General features: G+C 36.1%; 2 protein-coding genes across 16 annotated transcripts in view; both read right to left on the reverse strand.

Moving 5' to 3' along the window:
* Positions 1-24328, reverse strand: part of LOC147838831 (odorant receptor 131-2-like) — a 1093102-nt gene that overhangs the window by 1022223 nt on the left and 46551 nt on the right. The window lies entirely within an intron of this gene.
* nectin1a (nectin cell adhesion molecule 1a) overlaps positions 1-24328 on the reverse strand; it is a 54870-nt gene that overhangs the window by 2617 nt on the left and 27925 nt on the right. For 4 of the 14 annotated variants that reach the window (XR_015519373.1, XR_015519369.1, XR_015519371.1 and 1 more), the window contains 6 exons: positions 17647-18018; positions 14272-14571; positions 12847-12964; positions 10454-10605; positions 6176-7246; positions 3675-6130 (listed from right to left, as the gene is read on the reverse strand). Coding sequence is in view for 8 of the 14 variants with exons in the window: in XM_087299078.1 (XP_087155204.1) it covers positions 6747-7246; positions 10454-10605; positions 12847-12964; positions 14272-14571; positions 17647-18018 (1442 nt within the window). In the remaining 6 variants the exon portion in view is untranslated. 14 annotated transcript variants of the gene reach the window in all.

The following is a 24328-nucleotide window of genomic DNA, read 5'->3' on the forward strand; positions in this document are numbered from 1 at the left end:
CAAATCACGTTGAACTTCATAAACTCACAGTAACTTTCAAAACTTAAAATAATAAAAATATAATATAATTAAATAACATATTGCAATTAACATAATACTTAACTAATACATATTCCTCAATATATATATATATATATATATATATATATATATATATATATATATATATATATATATATATATATATATATATATATATATATATATTCATTATTATTTAGATGTACTTTTGTTTATTCATATAAAACTATAAGAACTGTCTAAAAATACATAATTATGTTTTATATGGATATAGATTATGTTAGTAAATAACTTTATTCAACCAGAAAGGTTTGATATTCTCTCAAAAGATAATAAGACGATGTACAAGAGGCATCGTTGCAGAAAAAAACCCAAAAACATTTCTTTATGGAACTTTAAGTCACTATTTGCCGAGGGTATGAATAGTTTCGGTCTTGACTGTATATACACTTGATTATCAATAACAATAATATTATGGTCTAGAATGTGCAAAATAAGGATTAAGCAATGAAACCTTATAACATTCAATTTCCTAAGAAGTAAAACTAAAAAAAGTAAGGCCAATCTATTTTTGCCACTGGGACAACTTGATCATTGCATGTGGCTTAGTGTTACAATCTCAGCACTTTGAGTAGTCATTATAACAAACGTATGACTTTCGGTACTTACGAATCATTGTCTGACCCTGCTTGTTTTAGCTGCTTCTGTTTGTTGACCAGATATATAGTTCCAGCTATACTGAGGATGATGCCCAGTGCGATCACCCACCCGAGAACACCCATCACCCTCTCTGCGGCGCTCAGAGGCTGGGGCTTTTCTGCAGGACAAACAAACATTGGCCATCTCTGCGCTAAATATTGCTAAGCTAACAGAACAGTAATATTTTATATGTAAATACACAGATATATATATATCTGTATATCAACATATATCATTCACTTTAATGCTCTACAAGTCACCCCAGACAGAGTAGATGAACAGTAAATTTTCATTTCATTGTAAACAATCAAACCCAACATCCCTCTGAAACATGTCTAACAATAACAAGCTCTATTATTTCATAACCCTGCTGAAAAAAACAGCATATGCTGGTAAGGTATGTTTTGATGCTGATAAGCTTGTTTCAATGCTGGTTTTGCTGGTTTCAATGCTGATTTTGCTGGTCTCAATGCTGGTCCTGCTGGTTTCAATGTTGGTCTTGCTGGTCTCAATGCTAGTCAGGAGCAGAACTGAGACCAGCAAGACCAGCATTGAGAACAGTAAAACCAGCATTGAGACCAGCAAAACCAGCATTGAGACCAGCAAGACCAGCATCAAATCATACCTTACCAGCATATGCGTTTTTTTTAGCCGGGAAATAGCACTCTGGACAGGAAAACAGTGCTAACAGTTAGCATGTAGCTAAGTTAACAACAATGGTACAAACATAGTTTTTTACACCCTAATCATCATGAAAAGTGCTGATTTGAGACAGACTTTTTAAAAAAATTAACATGTTGCTAAGCTAACGGCATTTAACCTTGTGATTTTAAATGAAATAAATGGTCAGTTTGTGGGTACCTACATGGGGAAATACTAACAAATATCACTTAACTTTAAATAGCACAATTCAAAACTTATTTTAGTTGTTAGCATGTTGCTAACAGCTAGGGCTGCTCAATATTGGAAAAATCGGACATTGCAGAATTTTATTTTTCTATTATATATATTGCGATATGAATACAATTTTATTTTTTATTTTTTGGCTTGAATAGCTCTATTCGAAAAAAAAAAAAACATTAATTTATATAGATTGTTGCATTGATTTTGTAAGGGTGTGAATCATGTATTAGAAACATACAAACTCCAAGAATAATTACAATAAAACAGAAAAAAGTCAAATAAACAACACTTTACGGTTTTCCCAGAGAGTCAAACAGTATTCCGGTACAGAAATTGAATAATGAAATGTAAAATAACACTGTATAGTCTTCATTGTTTTAATAATTAAGTAAAGTTATTAAAGTCACAAATGATGTACCTTATTGTGCCTGGATGCTTTAAACTCTCTTGAAAAGCCTTTATAACACATGCAAATGATTAAGTTTCACTCTGTTATGTTTATACTTTGCAATGACTTCACAAATGTCATGTATTCTTAATTGTTGATTAACTATAAACCCATCTTAACATTGCATGTCCTGTGATGTGTCTCTAACTATTTCATAACTGTAACAAGAGGCTATTCAATCCTAACTTACTGTTAAAACAGTTATCATACCATTATTTATCAACATGTGGCTCTTTTTGGATTCTCAGAAGCTATAGAAATTAAAAATATAACCATTGTTTTTGTTTACATCCCTCAAAATGGCCTATATGTGTAAATACACAGATATAAATCACTCATCAACATATATCATTTACTTTAATGCCCTACTGAACAATGCAAGTCACCTCAGAAAGAGTAGATGAACAGCAAATTTTCATTTCACTTCAAACAATCAAACCCAACAAACATGCCTCTGAAACATGTCTAACAATAACAAGAATAGCTCTATTGTACAGGCCGAGTCCTATTGTTTTGTGTTGATGAGAAAAACCTACACATCCGGCTCACATTAGCGTACATGCCCTTCTTTTGTGCGAGCTCATACCAACAAACGCCGCTGCCATGGAAGGTATTCATGGGAGATTTCCCTTCGCTCACTGTGTACATAAAACAACAATGATGTCAATGCCAACTAGTAAAAGGGGGATTTGTTGTGGGGTGCTTTAATGGCCTTAAAAGAGATGTTAATGGCTGATCGAAACAGACAATAGTCCACCTCAAATAAGTGACCCACACCGCAGAGAACGAGCAGACCGGATGACCCCGCACATACCTCCTCAATGGCTTTGCTTGGAAAAATGTAGCTCATTCATTTACTGATTCTGATCAGAAGCAAAATACTACTCGTAATTAAACAGAGAAGTCTTTAAAATGCTTTTTTTTGACTGGCTTGGTACGTTTTTATTTTTTACAGCAAAGAATTCACATAACTTGTTTACATTTGTGCTTTCACAGCAATTACAAATAACAACAGCAAAAACAAATACTGTAAATCAAAATATGCTCCTCTCAACATAAGGTTTAACACATTTCCTGAATAAATAAAGCAACTATATTGCACAATAAAGAACATTTGATGGCAATTGCTATCATTACTGTGAAAATAAGGTCTTCAGTAGTCTCTTGAAGAATTTTACAAATGAAATCCATCCCAATTAGCATGAGACACATGTATTAAATATTTTATAGCACATTATATTATGAATCATTAGTGGAAGCAGCTGCAAAACACAAACATTAAATCATTCATTCATTTCCCTTCGGCTTGGTCCCTTTATTCATTAGGGGTCACCACAGTGGAATGAACCACCAACTTATCCAGCATGTTTTACACAGCGGATGCCCTTCCAGCTGCAGCCCAGTACTGGGAAACACCCATACACACTCATTCACACACTATGGCCAGTTTAGTTTATTCAATTCACTTATAGCGCATGTCTTTGGACTGCGGGAAAACCGGAGCACCCAGAGGAAACCCACATGAACACGAGAACATGCAAACTCCACACAAAAATGCCAACTGACCCAGCCGGGACTCGAACCAGCAACCTTCTTGCTGTGAGGTGACAGTGCTAACCACTGAGCCACTGGGTTGCCAAAAGACAAACGAAGTGAAGTAATAATTTAAATAGTGATTCAAAGCACTTGAATAGTACAGTATTTTCTGATTTATTTCCACATAACTTCATTTAATCTTCTTAAGCAAGATACTAGATTAAAGCCACTGAGACATGCAATAAATCTGTGACTGAAAGCTGCTATAGTCAGTTTGCTTAATGCTTTTCTCTGAGTTCATATTTATAGGTGGTACTGTACTGTATATGACATTACATTGCAGGGAAGTATAGTTATTGTATTATGAAACCTGTGATTACAGCAGCTAGGAACTCATTTTTCCACAAATCAGAACCAAAAATCTTGACAAAACAAGGCAACTTTTCCATGAATCATGCACAAAATTATATCCACAGTGTAAGACCTTTACAGTTAATATAATAGGTTATAGTACAGTTTTAATTGCTCTTGAGTAAACACTATCCAGAGGCGAAACTGCTTTGTCAATACAACGGCCCTGTCAAGACATGTTTTTTCTTCTAAACTTGACATCCATCTAAAAAGACCAGCCTGACAAATGTCCAGTGCATTAGCTCTGTTACCGAACCTAGTGAGTCAGAATTAAATGTCACAGAAAATATGTAATTTACAGTAGAACACATTAAATTTCCGGCATATAAATAACACTCTGCTGAGTACATAAACAGCATGCAATTGTTTTCAATAGCATTTGATTTTAACATGTTGCTAAGCTAACAGAACTATACAAATCATGTTGTTTAACATGTTAAATGACATGAAATTTTACCGATTAGGTACACCAAGATGAATAGTAGTTCTGTTTGTGGCATAAATAGCATTGGTGTAGTCCTAAAATAAAAAGGTGGTGTACTATTACTCACCCAATCCAAATTTTAAAATAGGCAAAGAAACGACATAATTCAATGTGTCTTTGTTTTATTTGATATTTATATCAAACAAGGAAACACGTGTTTCTATAGTAAAAAAATGCAATATTCTAACAATCTATTGATAAACACACCTTGTGCTCACGGTCTGCACAGCTGTGGTTTGCTGACTAACAGAAAAACGAGTTTAGGAGCGTGATTTTGCCACCGTTTTTATATCAAATTTAAAGGGGACTGAGGCGGTCATTTAGTTAGTGTACAGTTCATACTGGTAATCGAAAAAGTTTTAAAGTGGCTGAATGGAAATATAGGAGGGCTAAAGCCATGCCCATGCTGTTTTATAATTTTACTTGAACATTTCCAGCGAGACATCATTCAGCTGATTTGTTGTGATCTTCGAAAAACTCAAATACTCAAACTCAATACACAAAATTTAGGGAAGTCTAACCACCAAAACAAGTGAGAATACTGAGGGTACAATCCTCAGAAGTCGTAACACCCAAACAGCTCGTGGAAAAAAGTAGACATGCTGAGTATACGTGCGTATAGCAAGGACTACACCACTGATAAATAGCATAGTGGAATGAAACTCACAACTGATTTTGAAAGTATTTGAAGTTAAGTTAACCGCATTGCTACAACACATAGCAGCTGAACATAGTCATTGTGAAAAGTGACATAAGAAGATTTGTAAACCTTACTTGTATCATAAATAAATGGCAGTCAATCCTCACAGGAGAATTCATTTCTCAAACAACTTCAGTAGAATCAGCATTTAGCATGACGAGCTAGCAGTACAGGTACAAAACCTTGTGATTTAACAACATAATCTTAAAGTGACTGATGTGGGAGAGCATCATATGACAAAACTCATGTCATTTATGTCACAAAACTCTACACAGAGGAGAATCCAGTTACAAAAGTGAGCTACTTGTGGCTACTATATAAGGATGGAGAAGTGATTTCAATACAGTTTGAAAATTAACATGTTGCTACGCTAACAGCACTTTTAGAAAACCTTGTAATGACTATTGTTGCCAATTTGGGACAACCCAATAAGGATAGCAAAACAGTGGACACCCTGGACAGCAAAACAGAGGTAACAGTTAGCATGTAGCTAAGTTAACAGCAATGTTACAAAATTTTGTGTTTTCTTTTCACCCTAATCATCATGAAATGTGCTGAATTGAGAGACAGACAGAATTTTGTGAAATTAGCATGTTGCTAAGCTAACAGTACATTTCACCTTATGATTTTAAATGAAAAAATTACCACATTGGGGGCACCTACAGTACATCCCTGCTGAAAAAAAACAGCTTAAAACAGCCTAGGCTGTTGGTTGATCAGCCTGGTTTTAGAGGGATTTTGGTCATTTCCAAATTTGCTAGTCAGGCTGGAAAATGACTAGCTAAAACCAGCTTGACCTGCCTGATTTAAGCTAGACATAACTGGTTTTGGCTGGGCTCCCAGTCTGGCTAAGCTGGTCAAGCTCGTTTTAGCTAGTCATTTCCCAGCCTGACCAGCTAAGACTAGGCTGGATATAGCTGAAACCAGCCTGGAAATGGCCAAAATGCTTTCAAAACCAGGCTGGTCGACCAGCTAAATCCAGCTAACAAGCTAATGGTGGTTTATGCTGTTTTTTTAGCAGGCATGGGGAAATACTGTCTATAACATATTACTTTACTTTGAATAACACAATTGACAACTAATTTCAGTAGTTGTCATGTGTCTGTGTAAATAGGCTACACAAATATTTGTTGTAATCATAATTAATTTGTCATTACATTTAAATATTTACATCACCTATTTTCAGCATACAAACTTATAAATGCATAATAAAAAACAAGCATTACTCCTGTCCACCATCTGAGATCCATTTTTCCACTTCCTGCACATTATTATAGGTTGGTCTATTTCTATGTTAGGCTGTCATTAACAACTCACTTGGCTCTTAAAGAGAGAAATTGTGATGCAAATTCATCAACATGGTTAATTATTGGTGAACCTCCACACAAACATCATTATTTTGGATTTTTATATTAGCAATGTTCTCTCAGTCAATTAAATCTAAGCAGTTTGGATCCCAAAATCAGTGTCTTAACGAAGGAGATGCCAAGAAGCGAGCAGGTAGCGGAAGAGGGCCATGCTGAGATCTTTTAGAGTCTGGACTTCTACACATACCACTCTTCTTTAGAGATCACAGAGCCGTCCATCTGAGGAATCATGTCCACTGAGACCTCCACCTCAGATCCGTACTCATATATGTAAGTCTGCTCATTAAACGCACATCTCTCATGCTCCTCAATCAGTCCTGTTCGATAGGCCTTGATCCTGCTGTCATGGCATGTGTGAAACTCCTGAACACTCCCTCCTAAGATACTGGAGCCCCTGTAGAGTTCCAGCTTTTTCTCTTCATCCGAGTCATCGGAGAAGGTCAGGCTGTGAGGTAATGAAGGGTGCGACGGCACATTGCCAGCCTTGCTGTAGCCATTTCCAAGGATTTGCTTCTTGGTACTGTAATCTCCTTTAAACATGCATCTCCGGCGATACAAAAACACTACGAGGAGCGTAACGGCAGCCAACAGCACTGTGCCACAAACAACAGCTCCACCAATGACGACACCGGCTTGCTGCTGATCCTGAAACACCTCGTGCGGGTAGCTAGGGAATTCTGGGTAAGAAAAGAGATGGTGCTAAAGAGAGTGTCGGAGAGAGAGGTGGTGACCTCTCTTAAATACAACAAAGGGGGTTTGTTAAAGACATTGTGTGCAGTTTTCTGTTTGTTGTTGATGAATTTCCTGTTAAAACAGGAAATGGGGTCTTAGATGATATTAAAAGGATTGACCTTGACATTAAACAGCCCATTTTCTAATACACTTTCACTAAAAGCTTTGAGAATAGTAATTTTTTATGGTTTTATTTAAAAAAAAATTTTGTTCTTTGAGGCTGCATTTATTTGACCAATTACACAGTGAGAGGATACTATTGTCAAATATTGTGACTGTTCAAAGTAAGTGTTTTCCATTTTAATATACTTTCAAATGTAACTGATGCCACTGATTTAAAGCTAAAATGTCAGTATGATTGAGTACTGATCCTTCAGAAATCATTCTGAAATGACTATTTAGTGCTCAAGAATATGTTTTATTATTATTAGTGTTGAATATGATTATGTTACTTAAAGGTGCAGTAGATGATCTGCCTAAATGCTACCCATTAGCATAATAGCTTTGAAATACAGTCTCTCCTCTGCCATCCAATGCCATGCCTCTTGAAATCATGAACGCGCACCGTAAAGATGACAGTAAACAATCCAAATCATGTCATTCGCTAGTTAGAAAACTACAGTATTTTATAATACTACAATTCTAAAGCACGTTTTCATTTGTGTAGCTAAACTTGTCATAATGTGCAATATTTCATGCATGCAAGGATCGCTGGTCTCACTCTCTCACAAGTCTTGTCCTAAAGCGACTATTGTATGCTTAGTACTTGGCCAGCAACGTGCAGGAATTACACTTATTACTAAGCCATACTTACGTACTATTTTAGACAGAATATTCAAAGTAGCACGGTAAACAATATAGCGCATCACAGGTTGTCATTGTTCAAAAAAGAACCAATGTAATGTATAAATAAAACCAACTTCACCTTAGTAAAGCAGGCCAGTTGAAATAGCACTATTTACTTATGTTTTGTTGTTAAACTAAATAAAAATCTACATTATCGATGCTGTAACAGGACATATGCAGGAATCCTAAAGGTAATTTCAATACCTTTTAAAGACTTTTTAAAGACCTCTGAATATTTTAAGACCTCATCACCACTTCAAGTTCTAATCAGTATCAGACGTTTAACTTAATAAACAGTTGTTAAAAACTAGTTGTAGTTAAATAAATCAATGGAGCACAACCATGCAACAGAACTCAGCTCAGAAGTTTAGAAGAGACAAAGCTTGAAAGAATAAATTAAGCGGTTGTTTTCAGCAACAGGCTTCAGCCACTGTTTAAATTTGTCTTTCTCCAACCAGGAGTACACAAGCTTACATTTTTTCATTTTGCCTTCTGTTTTACTACATGCAGAGAGCGTCACATCACCTTCCAGCGTTTGTCGCAAATAACCTGACATCACCCGGAAGGAGGAGCCTGGCCGGACACGCCCCGGCCCAAACTTATTGTGTAAAAACAATTTCTGAAATAGAAAAATAAATATATTTAATCTTTTTTGAAGTCAAACACTCTGGACACTGCTTGAACAAAATTTAAGTCCTCGTAGAAACGCGATAAAGACTATTTAATACCTTTTAAGAGACTTAATTTTCTCATAATTTATTTATCAACTTTTAATACTTTTTAAAACCCTGCAGACACCCTGTGTAAAACTGGCCTTATAAAATTAAAAATAGTCACATCAATCTTTCGCCGGAGGATTTCAGTGGCTAAACAACACTTCCGTGCATATAACCCATTCGTAACAAAATAATCTACACAAGCTTTGCATGACTAAAACAGTTTTAAAACAAAACATTAAAACATTACCTGTCCAAAAGAAATACTTCAGCCATGGTGTCATCCTTCCTCCAGCAAGCAAAAGTAACTCCAATATTGATTCAGGATTTTTCATTCATTTTCTTCTCGTCTTAGTCCCTTTATTAGTCTGGGGTCTTTTTTTTTATGCAGCGGATGCCCTTCCAGCTGCAACCCATCACTGGGAAACCTCCATACACACTCATTCACACACATATACTATGGATAATTTAGCTTTCCCAATTCACCTGTACCACAGGTCTTTGGATTTGTGGGGGAAACTGGAGCACCCGGAGGAAACACACGCAAACGCAGGGAGAACATGCAAACTCCACACAGAAATGCCAACTGACCCAGCTGAGGCTCGAACCACCGACCTTATTGCTAACTATTGCGCCACTGCGTCACCTGATTTAGGATTGTTTTTACCACTGTCACTCTCTCGTGTGCAGGTGAGTGTGGCACACGTGTATGCGCAAATGGCGGATCTGCGCAAACAGCTGTGCACATTTGTTGACAGTTTGGGCTACTTATAAAAAAAAAAATAGGAATCATCGGCCTGACAAATTTTAATTGGATGAACATTTTAAGTTTTATGCCCTTCCCAGAATATAAAAATACATAAATACATTTAGATCATTTACTTTAATCATTACTATTGGAATGTGAAGAGACTTTCAACAAGCACAACAAAAAATGTTTCTTAGGACAATCACCTACTGCACCTTTAATATTTTTGTCAGAACAATAATACATGTTTTCAGGAGTTTCAAATTGAAATGCATACATTTTGATATAATACACAGACTAAAGAGCCTTAAAAGCTCAATTTTGACAACACAAGGTCTTTAACAAAGAAAAAAGGGAGAAGGGATTTGGAAGACTTTTCTTCTTCTTTCTTTGTACAATCCACATAGAATTTAATCCCAGGTGCTGTCACTACACCAAAGAGACCAAACCATGCAGCAGGCCAGAAGGAACACACACATACCGTACGCCACATAAACACACAAGTAAATGTAAACATGCAGTTTCTATAGACCACACCTTATGCAAACAGCATGCAAAAAGAACATATAATTCAAGAGATCCTCAAAGAGCAAGGTTCATTCAAGAGCCACATGCAGAGTCAACTTGCAGCCACATGCAAAGCGCTAACCGAAACCAAACCTCCGAGCCAAAGAAATGAATATAGCTTCAGGCAGCAAGCGTTCCCATTGTTTATTGGCAAAACAATGGCGTGATAATGCTTATTAAGAGATGTTTCAGAGGCAGTTGAGAGCAAAGATACACATGCATCTTCACATGCACAAAAGCAGTTAAACCACATGCATATTGTGTAATTAACTTACCTGTCACTATGACCTCAACAGATGCAGAGCCTGAGCCAATGCTGTTGGTGGCGTCACAGACATATGTGCCTGCAATGTCATAAGTTACTGGACCTTTGAAGATCAGCACATCATCTCGAAGTTCTGCTGAACTTGGCAATGTTCCATTCAAGCTGAAAGGGAGAAATGAACATCAGGTTCTGGTTGAGGTTTTTAATGCTAAGTACAACTAAGAGAAGACCAAAATGATTCAATATACAGTGCATCCTGAAAGTATTCATAGCGCTTTACTTTTTACACATTTTTTATGGTACAGCCTTATTCCAAAATGGACAAAAAAATTTTTTTTCCTCAAAATTCTACACACAATCCTCCATAATGACAATGTGAAAAAATAGTTTCTTAAATTGGTGCAAAATTATTAAAAATAAAAAAGCTTAAAAATCACATGTGCATCAGTATTCTCAACCTTTTCCGTGAAACTCTAATCTGAGTTTAGGTACATTCTGTTTCCACTGATCATTCTTGAGATGTTTCAGCAGCTTAATTGGAGTTCCCCCGTGGTAAATTCAGTTGATTGGACATGATTTGAAAAGGCATACACCTGTCTATATAAGGTCCCAGGGTTACATGTCAAAGCACAAACCAAGCATGAAGACAAAGGAATTGCCTGTCGACCTCCGAGACAGGATTGTCTCGAGTTACAAGGCTGGGAAAGGTTACAGAACATTTCTGCTGCTCTGAAAGTTCCAATGAGCACAGTGGCCTCCATCATCCGTAAGTAGAAGATGTTTGGAACCACCAGGACTCTTCCTAGAGCTGGCAGGCCATCTAAGCTAAGTGATCGGGGAAGAAGGGCCTTAGTCAGGGAGGTGATCAATAACCCGATGGTCACTCTGTCTGAGCTCCACGGTTCTTCTGTGGAGAGAGCTAAAACTTACAGTAGGACAACCATCTGTGCAGCAACCCACCAATTAGGCCTTTATGGTAGAGTGGCCAGATGGAAGCCACTCCCAGCCTGGAATTTGCCAAAAGGCATCTGAAGGACTCTCAGACCATAAGAAACTAAATTCTCTGGTCTGATGAGACTAAACTTTAACTCTTTGAAGTGAATGCTAGGCGTTACTTTTGGTAAAAACCAGGCACCGCTCATCACCAGGCTAATACCATCCCTACAGTGAAACATGGTGGTGGCAGTATAGTGCTGTGGGGATGTTTTTCAGCAGCAGGAACTGGAAGAATAGTCAGGATAGAGGGAAAGATAAATTCAGCAAAGTACAGAGACATGCTAACTGCTCTTGACCTCAGACTGGGGCGAAGGTTTATCTTCCAGCAGGACAATGACCCAAAGCACACCGCCAAAATATCATTGGAGTGGCTTCATAACAACTCTGTAAATGTCTTTAAGTGGCCTAACCAGAGCCCAGTTCTAAATCCTATTGAACATCTCTAAAGAGACCTGAAAATGGCTGTGCACCATCGCTTACCATCCAAACTGATAGAGCTTTAGAGGTACAAAAAAGAGAAATGGGCAAAAATTCCCAAAGACAGGTTTGCCAAGCTTGTGGCATCATATTCAAAAAGACTTGAGGCTGTAATTGCTGCCAAAAAAGTGCATCAACAGAGTATTGAGCAAAGGTTGTATTTACTTATGTACATGTGATTTTTCAGATTTTTTATTTTTAATAAATGTGCAACAGTTTAAATAAAAATATTTCACATATTCATTATGGGGTGTTGTGTATAGAATTTTGAGGAAATAAATGAATTTAATCCATTTTGACATTAGGCTGTAACATAAAAAATTTGGAAAAAGTGAAACGCTATGAATACTTTCTGGATGCACTGTATTAAAAGGACTGTTCTGGAATTACAGCTACAGTTTGTGTCAGAGAATTGCTAGAGAAATCATTTTGACTTGACCATGAATTAATCATTACAGTAATACATTTAATCAATAGGCAAGACATGGTCCTGGAATAAATGTTAAAATAATCAACATGAACAACTTTAAGAAAAAGATAAACTTTGCATTCACAGATTAGCAGATGTAAGTTACCACAGTATAGGCTAAGGAATAAACACACAGCTGAATTATCAATTAAAAAGCGACAAATTTGTATTATTAAATATTACCTTGATTGAATGTTATTAAAAGTTATTATTATATTATGATAGTTAAACACCTATTCTCAAAATACATTTGAATCCTTAATGTTGTTTTATCTGTATGGACATTTATGCAAAATAATCTAAATAAAAAAAGAGGAATGTGCATTTCATATCACATTGATTTCAATGAGACTGTATATTTTGATATCTTCATTAATGTAGTTTAAATGTAGCATAGTTTGAATGATAAATAAAAGAGTACAGTGTTCAAATGAGTATTTATGTAGACCAAAGGGACGTACTATCTCCACTGATACAAAGAGATTGTTGGATTGGCATCAGCCAAGCAGGTCAGCTGAACGTTTTCTCTGTTCAAATACCAGTTTCCGTCAAAGCCCTCAATGATCACCTCTGGTTCGTCTGTAAACAAGAAGTAAAATAGAGCATACATTTATCCCGTAAATATAATATTTCTGTTTTCTAAAAACTCCATATATATAATCAATGTAGTCTATCTCATGCTTGCCCTAGCAGCCTTCGTTTATGCTCCTCTTTCCTTCCTTTATGACAAATTAACAAAACAATTGCTAGTAAGATCCACACTTAAAATTTGAAAAAAAATTAGACATCATTTTGGTTTGCAAAACATATCTCCAAAATCTTCCATTCATTCTAATCCGGTGTTCAGTCCGGATTAGTTTTTGAAATATATATATATTTTTTGTCTTTTTTTTACTGTAATCTGCCATAAAAGTCAAATAAAATAATAAAAAAAAGTGTACAAACCTTTAATTAAAACTATTTAATATAATACAAAAAAAAAATTCACCCAAAAATGAAATATGTGCCAGCATTTACTCACCCTTCACTTGTTCAAAACCTATTTGACCTCTTCTTTTGAACACAAAATAAGTTCAATTTGAAGAATGCTGGATAATGGTACCCATTGACTTCCACACAGCAAATTCTTTTCTACAGTACTATGGAAATCAATGGGTAACATCAACCAATATTTTTCAAAATATCTTCTTTTGTTGTTTAAAACCACATGAGGGGGAGTAAATGTTCATTTTTGGGAGAACTTTACCTTTAGATTCAATTTTGAAACCTTTTTTGAAAACTTGTCTGTCAGGTTCTGATCAATTCAATTAGATATGCACTGTTTTTTGTTTGGTGTTTCTGACTTTAATTAAAATGAATGATAATTAAACAAATATTTGACCCAAAAGTGAAAATTTACTCACTGTTTACTCTCACTCAGTTGGTTCCAAACATTTATGAGTTTCTTATGTCTCTTGAACACAAAAGAAGATAATTTGAAGAAAGGTGAAAACCTGTAACCTTTGACATCCACAGTGGAAATAAAAGAACTATGGAATTCAATGATCAAAGGTTTCCGACATTCTTCAAAATACCTTCTTTGTGTTCAACAGAAGAAAAAGAAAAGTCAAACAGGTTTGGAACAAGTGAAGGGTGAGAAAATGTTAAAAGAATTTTCATTTTTGGGTGAACTATTCCTTTACTTGGACAATTTTGAAAGAAATGAAAGAAATTTGCTTTTAACAGGCATCCAAACCACCTGGTTGACCTTTTATCCATAAGCTATAATTATTATTTTAATTGCTTTTTGTTTTTTTAAGGTGTGCACCTTAAAGGGTTAATAATCATTTCTTTCTTTCTTACTAACCACAAACATTTGAGCAGTAGTGTATTGCGAGGTTTCTTACACTGAATGTTGAGCGTGACGCTGTCTGTGTACTGTTCGTCATTATACGTGGAGATGCAGGTGAGCAGCTGTTGGTGTATTTCTCGACTGGGAACCACCAAGTAATCACTGCGCACTGTGACAGTCCCGTCAGGGTTGCTGATCTCCTGGGTGTTGGATTCTCCATCTAAATCAGTTTCCCATGTGATCACACTGGCTGGCTTCCCGTTGGCAGAAACACATGTGGCAACTGTCATCTTCAGATCTTTGGATCCCGCCACTATAGAGGGTGTGGACAGACTCATCTGGATCATCGGACGAGCTGCAGGACAAATACACCAAAAATCTGTGGATTACTGCAATATTCTGCGTCACTGTCTATACTGTAAAATATCATGGGTTCCACACAATCAATGTGTGTTGAGACATAAAATAATTGTTGTCCATCAAAAAACTAACATGTGTTGTTTCAGCACATTTTTAAAAAAGTAGTATGTACAAACAGCAAACATTGTTTTTTTGTGTGTGTATTTTTTTTGAGTGTATATAAAAAGCAGTTTTCATGTAAGCATCAAAAGAGATTTTTGTCTGTGGATTCAAAAAAAAAAAACATTTTAAGCTAACGTGATGTCATTACGGTAAAATAATCTACAAAACACACTGCATCACAACCTTGGCTCAAAAGGCCTGTTACTCACCACAGTGACTAACGATAAGAGCTGAATTCGTAAGTGGTTTTGCGCTGCTCAGGTACTGAGAGTAATCTGATGATTGTGAGTTTGCAATTAATCACTAAAGCTTTATCACCAGAGGTTTAGCCGGTTTTATGTAACTAAGATATCTCTTAAACTCTCCCTATTCTAAATCTTGCAAGGACCTTGAACTTGCTCACAATTCACACAAAAAATGTATATGATTTTATTGCATATTATCCATACTAGTGAAACGCTAACATGCTAAGTCATGTTAGCTATCTGTCTATCCGTCCTTTTCAAACCATTTCAAACTTCTAGCTTTTACATATATTTTAAAGCTAAGCTTTTTTTATAGCTTTATATACTAGTTAGTGTGTTTGTCTTGTTTTCCAGCATAATATGTAAACATTGGGGTGATGCAGTGGCGCAGTAGGTAGTGCTGTCGCCTCACAGCAAAAAGGTCGCTGGTTCGAGTCTCGGCTGGGTCAGTTGGCGTTTCTGTGTGGAGTTTGCATGTTCTCCCTGCGTTCCCGTGGGTTTCCTCTGGGTGCTCCGGCTTTCCCCACAGTCCAAAGACATGCGGAATAAGTGAATTGGGTAGGCTAAACTGTCTGTAGTGCATGAGTGTGAATGAGTGTGTATGGACGTTATACAGAGATGGGTTGAAGCTGGTAGGGCATCCACATACTGTATACTGGATAATTTGGCGGTTCATTTCGCTGTGATGACCCCAGATTAATAAAGAGACTAAGCCGAAAAGCAAATAAATGAATGAATAAAATTTTTTTTAAAATTTAATTGCATTAAAATTATTGCAAAATATATTTACTTGAAAACCAAAATGAAGCAAGCTATTAGGCCTAGTTTTTTTTTAAATGTCCAAACATTTTCCAGTTTATGCTCAGATAAAAAAAAAGAAATCTGCTAATGAGCCAAGAAAAATAAGTGTAATTTAAAAAAGTATTTTTTTTCAGTTGTTATACTGAAAAACATTTAACTACACATACCGGACACTTTATTAGGTACTTTATTGCTAGTTCCAGGTTGGACTCCCTTTTACCTAAATTCTACGTGTCAAAGATTCAACAAGACACTGGAAATATAACTTAGAGACACAATTACTGGAGATTTGTCAGCTGCACATCCATGATGCAAATCTCTTGTTCCATCACATCCCAAAGGTGCTTTAGGCTGTACTCACACTAGGTACAGTTGCCTCGAACCGGGCCAAAGCACGCTTGTCCCGCCTCCTGTCTTCCCCGACGGCCCGCGCTCACACCACAAACGGGCTTCGGCACGCTTACGTCATCGCTTCTGCGCTGTTCATTGAGAAGCACAGTGGAGATTTCTCTAGTTATATCGTTTCAGTCATTTGATATGCCGTCAAATATTTCGCCAAACAGTCCTTAGGGATGCGGGGACACGCAGTCAGATATTTCGCCGAACAGATCCGCCACTTTTGGGGCTCATAAACAATCATAAAGCTCTCGACTCGTGCTGCAGGAATGAGGAGGTCTGCTGAAGGCGCGTAGCTGTCGTGCAGTGAGGGGTTTGCGTCTTTAATAAACTACGGCAGTTTGCGTTCACTGAACAGTAAGAATTATTAATAAATCCACATGAAACAGTCCCTTAAAAGTCACGTCTCGCTTTCAGTTTAGGGCTTTGGCGCGTTTTGCACTCACACACAAGCATACCGCGCCAAAGCCCAAGTGAACCGGGCTCAGGCACACCTCTTCCAACCGGGCCAGGGCCGGCCAAGTGAACCGTGCTTGAGCCCGATTCAGCGCACTCACACTTCTCAAACGATCCGGGAAACGGGCCTGGGCACGATACGGATGGCATAGTGTGAGTAGGCCCAATAGTGTGAATTGAGATCGGGTGGTTGTGGGGGCCATTTGAATACAGTGAACTCATTGTCATTTTCAAGAAACCAGTCTGAGATGATTCGTGCTTTATGACATGACATAACAATGTTATCCTGCTGGAAGCAGCCTTTAGAAGATGTGTCATAAGTGTGGCAAGAAAATATCCCTGCACACCATTACACTACAACCACCAGTCTGAACCATTGATTCAAGGCAGGATGAATCCATGCTATCATTGTTTTTGATGCCAAATTCTGACCCTACCATCCGAATGTCGCAGCAGAAATCAAGACTTATCAGACCAGGTAACGTTTTTCCAATCGTCGATTGTTCAATTTTGGTGAACCTGTATTGTAGCCTCAGTTTCCTGTTATCCTCTTCCTGTGGTCTTCTGCTGTTGTACCCCATCTATTTGAACTGCAGCAAATCGTCTTGACGATGCCTACATGCCTAAATGCATTGACTTGCTGCCATGTGATTGGCTGATTAGAAATTTGCATTCACGAGCAGTTGGACAGGTGTACCTAATAAAGTGGCCAGTGAGTGTATATGTGAATGAATCCCTTTTCTTTGTATGACACATTGACAGTACAGTGCATATTTACTGGAGAATTACCTTAAATGTTGAATATGCAGTATAAAATCAGTCTACAGCCTTTCATAGACAATTTAGGACAGTATACGTTTTTCGTAGAAGTGTGAAAGTTAAAAAAAACAATTACTGCATGGAATTTATAAATGTACGAATTTTTTTTTTACTGGAGGAGTTAAAAATACTAGGCAAAAATCTATTTTATGCAGTGCAGATGATACTAGGAGCATGCTGGCATTACATACCAAAAACAGTGAGATTGACCATGTTCTCTCTGTTGCCTGCTGGGAAGGTTGTGTACTCGCAGATATAGGTGGACTCGTCCGTCAGTTTTAGTCTGTTGAAAACTATGGTGGTGTCCTCTAGGGATGGCGTGCGTTGGCGAACGGCTGGGTTCTTGAAGCGCACACGCTCTCTAAAGGGGTTCAGCACCGAGACCCCCAGGGCTGGATTGGCGATGGCCACGTTCTGCTTGGTGCCATTGACCAGCTTCTGCCACGTGACCTGGGAGATTTTTACAGGTGGGTTGCTGTTGACAAACTGACATGGCAACTCCACCTGTGAACCCACAAATCCTGCTTTACTGCTCTCCATCTGGACCATTTGGCCATCAGCACCTGGGAAGAGAAAGATAAACAACAATACTCAACAAGTGGGTGAACAAGAACTAACAACACGATAAATGAACCTACAGTCAATTTAATTATGCAAAACCTGAAGGAATGATTTCAAACTTCTGGAAAGCTGATAGCAACATGCATTTGATGAAATACAGTCTCCAGTATGTAAAAGACGATAAAGAAAAAGAATTGCCTGCAAGTCATAGGGTAAAAATTGTGTATGTGTGTGTGTGTGTGTGTGTGTGTGTGTGTGTGTGTGTGTGTGTGTATGTGTGTGTGTGTGTGTGTGTATGTATACACTACTGTTCAAAAGATTAGTTTTTTTTATTAAATAAATAAATATTAATTCAGTGGTTAACACTGTCACCTCACAGCAAGAAGGTCACTGGTTCGAGTCCCGGTTGGAATAGTTGGCATTTCTGTGTGAAGTTTGCATGTTCTCCCTGTGTTTGCATGGGTTTCTTCCGAGTGCTCCGGTTTCCCCCATGGTAAAAATACTAAATGCGAATTGGATGCACTGCAGGTGAATTGGAGGAACTAAAATTAGCCATAGTGTATGAGTGTAAATCTGTGAGCGTATGGGTTGTGGCTGTAAGGGCATCCGCTACTTAAAAACATTTACTAGATAAATTCATATGATCAAAAGCAACAGTAAATACAATAATAAAGTTACCAAAGAATTTTGTTTCAAATAAAGGACAATTTAAACTTTCTATTCACCAAAGAATTCAGATATATAATGTCTGTCTCTGTCTCGCTTTCTCTGTGTGTGTGTGTGTGTGTGTGTGTGTGTGTGTGTGTGTGTGTGTGTATGAAAATCCACAAATCTTTTAAAGATTTAAATTAAATGACATTTTTGAAGAACAAAGACTAAACATATTGAGATAATTGTAAATTTTAATGGCAATAACATTTCACACTTTTACTGCTTTATTGATGTTTGATTTAAATTAACTTTGGCATGTTCAGATCCGATCACGGGATTGGAAATTGATTGGAAATTGATTGGATCAGAATTGGACGTAACCTTCCAATCAGGATTCAAATATATATGTATATATATAGTCTCATTATTTTTTTTAACACATCTATAGTTATGCGGTGGCACAGAGTTAGACCTAATTCTTGACTTCACACAAAAACAGCAACGTGTGCGGCATGACATCACTTTGTTGCAGAGATGCTGTTGGTTTAATGCCGGCAAGGTAGAACACGGAAGCAGCTTGAAGCAGAGAGCGCGAGTATGTCTGTGGTCTGGAGGTATTATAAAGTTAATGACAGCAACATTGCCATAGCAAACTGTGAGATATGTTAACTTGGGATTAACTGCTGGGTATTTTAAGTTGAGGTGCTATTTGTTTTTATTTTAGATTTTTTTATATTTTTAAGTCCAAAAGTGAAGAAATTATGTTTTTGATTGCTCAAGCTACCTCACAGAAGCGTTAAGAGAGTTGTTGAATGCTAAAATAAGGTGAAATAAATTAAAATAAGAAACAATCTGTATTTGTTTTTTCTTTTTATGTATAAAGTATCAGATCAGGCTTTGGTATCGGTAGATATCAAAATTAAATGACTCAGACTCAAGGGCAAAAACACCTGATTGGGACATCCCTAAATTAAATGCATTGTGAGTGAGAATTAGGGACATCTTAAAAAAATATAGAAAATGCTAATCCAACCTTTAGATTTTGAATACATTTTACAAATTGATCCAGTCAACAACACTTCAAAACAATGCAAAGGTACAATGAAAAAATTATTATGGGTATTTTTACCCTAATAGGGTAAATTGCTCACTCAGGCTAAAACACAAAGATCCATATAGTAAATATGCATCCTGTGCATTCATAAATGGGGTGATTAGCTGATTAACTTCCCTAATGGCTGCATTCAGCTTACTGAGTAAAAAGGTTTCTCTTTCCACTGATACAACAGCATGTGAATGAAGGAGATAATTAAAAGATGAAAGGCCTGTTTCACTGCATGGCCTGTGGAGTGTAAATACTGTAAGGTGCTGCAGCTCCTGCTGACTGAGAATGGGCTTAAATCAAACTGTCTAAAAATAGGAGGGTTTAAGAACCACGTCTACAATAAGATGCAGAAAGGTGATTCTCCTGCTCCGACTAAAGGGAGTCTGTAAACAGAGTCTGTGTTTACCTGCAGGACGGGTGCGCGATAGTCCAATCAAAAGCCTCCAAACAACCAGAGGAGTCCTATGGTGTTAAACCACTTAAAAACAGTAGACAATCCCTCTCCAAAATAAGGCTGCACTTTAGTGTGCCAAAGACCCTTATGTAACCATAAACACTGCACTTTTTTCCCTTTTTTGAAGAATATTCTAGTAGTGTTTGGGGGAGAAGTGCTCAATGAGGTCACATGAAGTATTTGTATGTTTTAAGTGATGAAAAAAGAGGCTGTGGAATTCAAAACACATGCTACTTATATTTATATCCTTTTTAGTAACTGAAACATGCTACACGTCTTTTTTTTTTTGTACTAAAAGGTTTGCTATAACGACAATGCGGTTCCATCAACTGAGAAGACTGAACAATAAAAAAATAAATAAACAAACAAATTAATGTCAAATGCTTTTCCATTACTCCGATAACTAAATTACACCTATGTCTTGTAAAGCTAATTCAGTTCAAACTTTTTAGGAAAAGTTGAAGAACATTTGAAAAATAAATAAATAAATTCATAATTAATAAATAATTATATATATATATATATATATATATATCATGATGTTTCATTATATATATTATCATATATATCATTTGTGTGCTATTTTAGCATAACTGGATAGTTTTGTTATATTTGCATTTGCTTTTGTTAAGGTTTTAGTTATCTGGTTATGTTTTAATAAAAATTATGATGATGATAATAATAATAATAATAATAATAATAATAATAATAATAATTATTATTATTATTATTATTATTATTATACAAAAATACAATATACTAAAATGCAAATGATTAAAAAAAAATGTAAATACAAATATTTGAAGGAACAAATTGTTTAAGTGTAAACAATTAAAAATGAAACAGAAAATCAATAAGGTTCTTTTACTATTGGGATATATTGTAGTTTTTATTATATTGTTAATATTATTTTGTGTATTTGTTATTTTACACTTTTTAGTTTCATTAGTTTTGTTTAAATATGTTTATATACTTTTATAAGTAATACAATTAATCTACAGTGTGATGTTATGTTGTTATGTAGCCACCTATAATATATGTAGCTGGTAGCATGTAGCTACTTCATAAGAACCAATTCCATATATTTACAGTGCTCGGCATATTTGAGTACACCCTGTTTTGAAAAAGAATATTTGTTTCCCTGTGAACATAGGCAATGTATTTTGGTGCATTTAAACAAAATAGATTTATTCAACAGGTATTTATTAAAAAATTATTTTAGTCACCAAACATATTTAGAAATTGAAAGATAAAACAATTAAATAAATTCTCAACTAAATTTTTAATTTTTTTGGTTGCTTCTCTTGATTTTTCTTCCTTTTTAAAATTTGTATTTAATATTTTTCTATAACATAAATTTGGGTGTACTAGTCCATGGACTTTTATCGTGAGTTATTTTGTTAGATAAGCTCCAGATTTGGCTTCAGTACTGACAAATGTACATGTACAAATATAATATGGTATAGCTTCCTGTCAAAAATATAAATTTAAAAGAGAGATTTGTGAGGGGTGTCATGAATATGCTGAGCACTGAACATACTTCTTAAGGACCCTCTCAAAAAAGAGATGGTTCATCTCAAGGGGATTTAATCAAATCAAATTCATTTAACCTGCAATGATCAGTACACTGAAAAACACTAAGAGCAAAACAAATTCAGTTGTCTAAAAAACTCAACGTCAAACGGACCACTAATGAAATGATTTTGCTAAATCCGATATCGCTTTCCAAAAAAAAGTGCATGTGGCGCATCAAGGATACAAATTTAATAATACTAAATGCAGTCCTTAAGTCTTGGGACACTATAGATAGGATAAGCTTTTTAAAAAAAACAAACAAACGAACAAAAAAAAAAAACACCAACAAAATAAATGCATGTCAGTGACAGGCAGAAAGTCTGTTGTGGATTAGAGCAGACCGAGCGGGAGCAGACCAGCTTTCCCAGGCTTTAAGAGCTGTTCATGAGAGCCTGCACAAACACAGCAAAGCCCAGCTGAAAGAGGGGCTGCCGGACCACAGGCTACAGGAGGTTAGAGACAATGGCAGATTACAGCACTCTTGATATTACAAAAACACCAGTTCAATGACCAAAGCATGATGCTGCATTATGAACACCTCCACAAAGAGACATATCAGCCGAAGCCATCAACATCCACACAACCTCTGTCATTAACAGATAAACATGGACTCTTGAAATAATTTCATTATTTGGGATCTCCATTAGTCACGTTACAGCCGCATTTAGTGAAAGCTTTGGGACAGGAGTACATGTGCAGGTCATGACTGATGTTACATTTTATTAGCCAAAAATTAAAAATTTAGGCATTTTCCATTTAGTCAGGAGTTGTTTTAGTGGTGTGTGGCTTTCTTTGTTTTTGGGGCACAAAAGATGAAATGTCCAGCTCGCTTTCATTCATAATGGTGGCAAAAGGCGAGCAACATTAAGCTTTTATTTAAAAAAAATAAATAAATAAAGTAAATCTTTTACAGAATAGCACCATTTGTGAAGTGTATTCCAAGAGTACTGGGGACATATTGCAGGATGGATGAAAAACAAGCCTAAGTTTAATGTATTATTTAATGAAATTCTGACCTTGACTGTTAGACTCTATTAGCTTACAGCTCACGCTGACTCACCCAGAAAAAGCACACAAATGTGCATAAATAAAAGGTAAATACAAAGAAATCCTCCAAAAATCTGTACATTTTCTTCACCAAGGTCAATATTTCCAGACAAGAACTCCTAATTCAAAAGATACAGTTCACCCAAAAATGTAAATCATTTACTCTGCCTCATGTGATTTTAGGCCTTTATGAGTTTCTTTCTTCTGTTGAACACAAAAGAAGATATTTTGAAGAATGTTAGATGCTGGCACCCATCAACTTCCATAAGAAAAAAAGATGTCAATAGGAATCAGCTGGAAGCATTTTTCAAAAAAATCTTTTTAAATAAATGTTAACTATTGTTATATCTTTGTGACGTTAAATATAATGTCTTTTGTGTTTAATTAACCTGATCTCAAGAAAAAACTTAAGTATTTTATGTTTTCGTCAGTTTAGTGGCTAATTTGTACGAATTCGAGTTCATTTGTACGAAAATGTAAGATTTTAAAAAGAAGGCGTGGCACCCAACCCCACCTTTAAACTGACCATCAGTGGGTGATGAACAAATCATACTAAATTGTATGAATTAGATCATACAAATTCAAACGAATTAGCAAAGATAGCAATTAGTGCAACGAAATATATGTAAAAATCTGTAGAAAGAAAAAACTTAGTTCTATTTAGTTTATGTACTTCACTAATCTAACTTTTCTTTTAATTTACAGTCATTTTAACTGCAAATTCATGTTACAAAGATGAATGAAATAAAAAAAAATCACAAGTAATCAGTAACTATTAAAGCAGAGATCTTACATTATCAGACTATGTGTTTGTCATTTGCCATTGCTTATTCAAAATCAAGCAAACCACAAAAGCCATTTTTACCACTACAGTCTTCACAACCATTTTTGTTTCCCAAAGGAACCTTTCAGAGAATATTTCTTCAAAGATCCAGTGATTCCAAAAGATCCTTTTATGCAACCTTTATGTTCCATAAATGTTTGGGATTCTTCAGACAGTCATAAAAACCATCATATAAATTTAAATTGTAAATTCAGTGTGAACTGGAAGTTGCTAAGACTTTTATTTCATGAATATTGATTAGGGGGCGGGGCTTTTCACATATTATTTCCTTGTAGCATACTAACGGTAAGAGTGGCATGGTTAGGAATGTCTGTTGACATCCACATAGGGCCAATTTAAACGCAGAAGCAAATGTTCAAACTTTTAATTTAAACTAACTTTTTTTCAGTGAATTAAATTGCATGGAATAATAGTTAACCTACAGATTAACAATGTGCACTATCAAAATAAACATTGTAAATATTGATTTCACACAGACTTTTAGAGTTAAAAATGATAAAAACCCCACATTTCTCTCAAGGACTTACACCTGCCACAGAAACTGCAAAGGATTTGTCATCTGGACCTGATGAGCTGACAGGCTGGGGTGGACGATGCTTCATACGTCAGCTGTCACGACACCGAGCACAAAGGCTA

This window comes from Danio rerio, chromosome 21, assembly GCF_052040795.2.
Source record: "Danio rerio strain M-AB ecotype USA chromosome 21, GRCz13ab, whole genome shotgun sequence".
Taxonomy (NCBI): domain Eukaryota; kingdom Metazoa; phylum Chordata; class Actinopteri; order Cypriniformes; family Danionidae; genus Danio; species Danio rerio.